The sequence below is a fragment of the Papaver somniferum genome, chromosome 7 (assembly GCF_003573695.1).
Source record: "Papaver somniferum cultivar HN1 chromosome 7, ASM357369v1, whole genome shotgun sequence".
Lineage (NCBI taxonomy): Eukaryota > Viridiplantae > Streptophyta > Magnoliopsida > Ranunculales > Papaveraceae > Papaver > Papaver somniferum.
In genome coordinates, this window is record NC_039364.1 from 116,127,448 (window position 1) to 116,131,371 (window position 3,924).

General features: G+C 35.0%; 1 protein-coding gene across 1 annotated transcript; it reads left to right on the top strand.

The window, feature by feature from the left end:
- The first annotated feature begins 1,514 nt into the window (after positions 1-1,514).
- Positions 1,515-2,823, top strand: LOC113292922 (myb-related protein 315-like). The gene is made up of 3 exons (XM_026541732.1): positions 1,515-1,775; positions 1,883-2,012; positions 2,113-2,823. Exons 1-3 carry the CDS (start codon positions 1,643-1,645, stop codon positions 2,798-2,800), a joined length of 951 nt encoding a protein of 316 aa, XP_026397517.1. The 5' UTR covers positions 1,515-1,642; the 3' UTR covers positions 2,801-2,823.
- The last annotated feature ends 1,101 nt before the right edge of the window (positions 2,824-3,924 follow it).

The window sequence follows — 3,924 nt, forward strand, 5'->3', positions numbered from 1 at the left end:
TTAAACATGACTTTTCTTTTTGCATTACACCGAGTAACTGAGTACGAGTTGAATCGCCGACAGACTTGGTTTGGATGGGCTTTTGATTCAACCTATTAAACTTATTAATTTGAACCTAACATTTTGCTTGATATGTATCTTTTCTTATGTCCAGTAGGGCGGTCAAGGCGAAAATGAGAACTCAAAGACCCACTTTTCCAGCGACAAAGAGGATATATATACTCGGCAAACGGAGGATATATATACTCCGCAAATATTTTTCCATAGTTCCTCTGTATTAGTTTTTCTATAAAGAATTTAACGTCGAAGAGTTTCGATTTCTAACTCGGTCATTTGTATTACCCAATGATAAATATGTTACAGTGCCATCTGTGTTTTATCATATGTACAAAGAAATTTTTTGGTGTTCAGTGAACGCGTCGAACGCAATATCAGGAGAAAGAAGTGTATTGGCTATTAAGCAAGTAGTAAAAATAGACATAATCATTGTCAACTTAACCAAGTGAACCATATCATAATGGGTCAAACCATATTATATAGCCATCCCAAAAGGAACATCTCAATTGCCCTTCCCTAGGGCATCTCACCTTTTCTTTTTTCCTTCTCAATAATAATACTTCTCAAGCCTTCTCAATAATAATACTCCACCCTTTTGAAAGGTATCTTTAAGGGAAATTTTTTCATAATTATGAATGAATGCCTTTGCCTCTTCACCATTAATCGATCAAAGTCAAGGTTTATATAGTCTGCTGTATGAACCTATTATATCAGCCGCCCGAATTTGAGCAGGACATTTTTATATCCACATAAAACTAAGAAAGAAAGATCAAGGAAGAGAGTTGCCTCCAATGACAAAAGCTGGCCAATAATACTTTATGAAAGAACCAATAAGAAACGCTTAACACTAAATTCATAGGGTTATTCTTGCATTTTGTTTCCGAAGTCCAATTAGAGATGCTTCTGGATTCAATTAGCTTTCGACATCAATCGGTTGTGTCAACAGACAACAAGGACGCCCACGTTTTACTTAATTGGACTTTAACAAGGGTCACTAATAAGTAGAAACACTGTTACTGTATCGAGAGAGTCTAAACATATCTTGGTTTCAATCCTACGGTTTGTCCCGTCACTCACAAAAGAATGCCCCTAGTGGATTGGCAGGAGGTGAGTTTTGGAAATGGATCCACTCTTTTGTTAGTGTCGGTAGAGACAACAAGATTGACCCGGTCAATCTACCATTTTCATGGCAAGTTAATATCATTGCCATTGGTCGTATGTGTTGGCTAGCTAGTTCTATCTTGGTCGGAAATCAATCATGTATCGTATCCCCTGTAAAACAACGTTAATATTTTATGTTCTTAGATGAACTGGCATATAGCATCTTTATGATCACATAATTAACTATTCAATTTCGATTAATTAATCTCCCCCTTTTGGCTGCAAGCCCTTTTGTTCCCTCCATCATTATTGTCATCATCATCATCAGAACTCATTTATGAAGATACTGTAGTTTCTACTATATATACCGTCTCTTCCATCGGCTTACTGTTTAATTTGATCAATAGTACTACTGTCATTTTCGTGTCAGTCGTACGGTTATTAAGTGATTCGATCAGCAGTACTAACTAGCTGGATATATAGCATGGGAAGACAACCTTGTTGTGAGAAGGTTGGATTAAAGAGAGGTCCATGGACTATTGAGGAAGATCATAAACTCATGCATTTCATTCTTAACAACGGCATTCATTGTTGGAGAACTGTTCCTAAACTTGCCGGTAAGTCTGTGTATGTCGCTGCAACTGCTTAATTTAACTAATTGATTTTTTTCGCTCGTTAGTTCTTAACTAATACTCTTTTTCTTTTCTTGTTTTTAATAATGAAGGTCTGATGAGATGTGGAAAGAGCTGCAGATTAAGATGGATTAATTATCTTCGACCTGATCTTAAACGAGGAGCATTTACTGATATGGAAGAAAATCAAATGATTCAACTTCATTCGCGTCTTGGTAACAGGTAAAATAACCTTAAGCACACGGAATGGAAAACCAATATTGATATATATAGTACGTACATTTTTTTTTCAGACTACTAATTTACACAATCTTTTGGGTAGATGGTCGAAGATTGCTGGACATTTTCCCGGTCGAACAGACAATGAAATCAAGAACCATTGGAATACAAGAATCAAGAAGAAGTTGAAACAACTAGGGCTAGACCCGGTTACTCATAAGCCCATTAATAATGAACTTAGTCATGAAAAATGTGAAGAAGTTGATGAAGAACATAACTCACAATCTAATGATAATACTGAAGTGGATGATCAAGAGCAAAGCTTTGAGCTCAAACCACAAAGTACTAGTAATCCGGTACCAAAGGAAATTCAAGTGATGACAACACAGAACAGTAACGAAGACATGCCGGGATTAGATAATGGTCGTAACACAACAAACAATATTTTTCCAAGCCAGGAAATGTGGTGGAATATTAATTACGACGGGTTTGATCAAACTAACAATATGGGATCGTCATCGGTAGACTCATCAGTGTTAAATCCTTCGTTTTCTTTGGAAGATTCTTCCCTGAATACTAATAACAATTATAACCCTAATTCAGTAGGGGAGTGTTCATCTCATATGCAACAACAACAACTGCACCAGCAAAACCAACAACAACAACTAGAGTATATGTACTCTCAAACATGGATCGACAGTAATGTAGATGCATTCCTTTCATGGGATGGTTTTCATCATTTTGAAGAAGTAATGTTTCCTTGTTTTCAAAAATCGCCCACAATAAATTAATTACAAACTTTGTTAATTAATTTTACCGCGATAATATTATATATACATTGTATCAGTTAGTAAGTATATATCACTTATTATTTTTCTTCGTATATAGTTAAAATATCGTTGTTTCAAATATCGTTTGATCGTTGATATCGTCATTGTCGCCATCATTCACTGTACCTACCATTTTTGTTAATTAGTTTTGCTCATCCAAGTGTACAATTACTTATTATATTTTGCCTTTAAATTAGTATTATTGTTCTGTTTTTAAGAAAAGATTTCAAAGAGAAAGAGTGTTATTTGATTTTTCATATCTCTTAATCATTGTATGATCTGTAACACTTTAATTATCGTATAAAATGCAAGTAGGGTTACATATAATCCATCGTGATGTCAAGGTCGTTGCCCATGATTTAAATAATCTGTTCCCGCCGCTAATTATTTCATTAGGTTTACTAGTGTACGTAGCTTAAATATATTTAAGGTCAGCTTAAGATTTATACAATTTGTTTTTCTTACTAGGAAAATACAAGATATCTAGGAACAACTAAGTAAACTTGTTCATATTCCACCACTACGTTGTTAAGAATGCAACAATGTGATCTCTTGAGATCGCGAATTGGGGGCTCCAACAATAGATCTGTCATTAGACTTCCTTATTTGATGAGTCTCAATCCCATGTCATCAATGATGTCATAAGTACACGTATTATCCCAAAACTTCACTGCAGTTTGAAACATGAAGAGTGTTAACGGCGCATTTCCTTTGCGTGGTGCAAACGCTTCATTGGGTAATCAAGACATATTGATCCTGCCATCGACAGATAAGACGAGTGTTGCCTTGTTCAGCCCTTTTGGGAAGTTGTCTGCTAACATTTCTGTAATTCACACCAATGAAAATTTATAGCACCTAGAATAAATCCAATTTATTTTCCGTATTTATTTTTAAAGAGTTTTAGAATCTGAATCTTTGAAGTCGTGGAGAGGAAGTGCCTTATTACAAACAGTAACGAAGAAAAATGTATCCAAAATGTCAAAATGAACACTAACCAATGAAAAGATGGAGGAAAGAAAAACAAAGAAATTATATGGAGTCAAAATAGTTAATTAGGCTTAACTAGTTTTTATTACGTGCGCACA

Bases quoted from the DNA above. Each gene is read 5' to 3' on its own strand.
- LOC113292922 (XM_026541732.1), top strand. From the start codon at position 1,643: ATGGGAAGACAACCTTGTTGTGAGAAGGTTGGATTAAAGAGAGGTCCA. The intron at 1,776-1,882 runs GTAAGTCTGTGT...TTAATAATGAAG, and splicing joins AACTGTTCCTAAACTTGCCG to GTCTGATGAGATGTGGAAAG. The intron at 2,013-2,112 runs GTAAAATAACCT...TCTTTTGGGTAG, and splicing joins CATTCGCGTCTTGGTAACAG to ATGGTCGAAGATTGCTGGAC.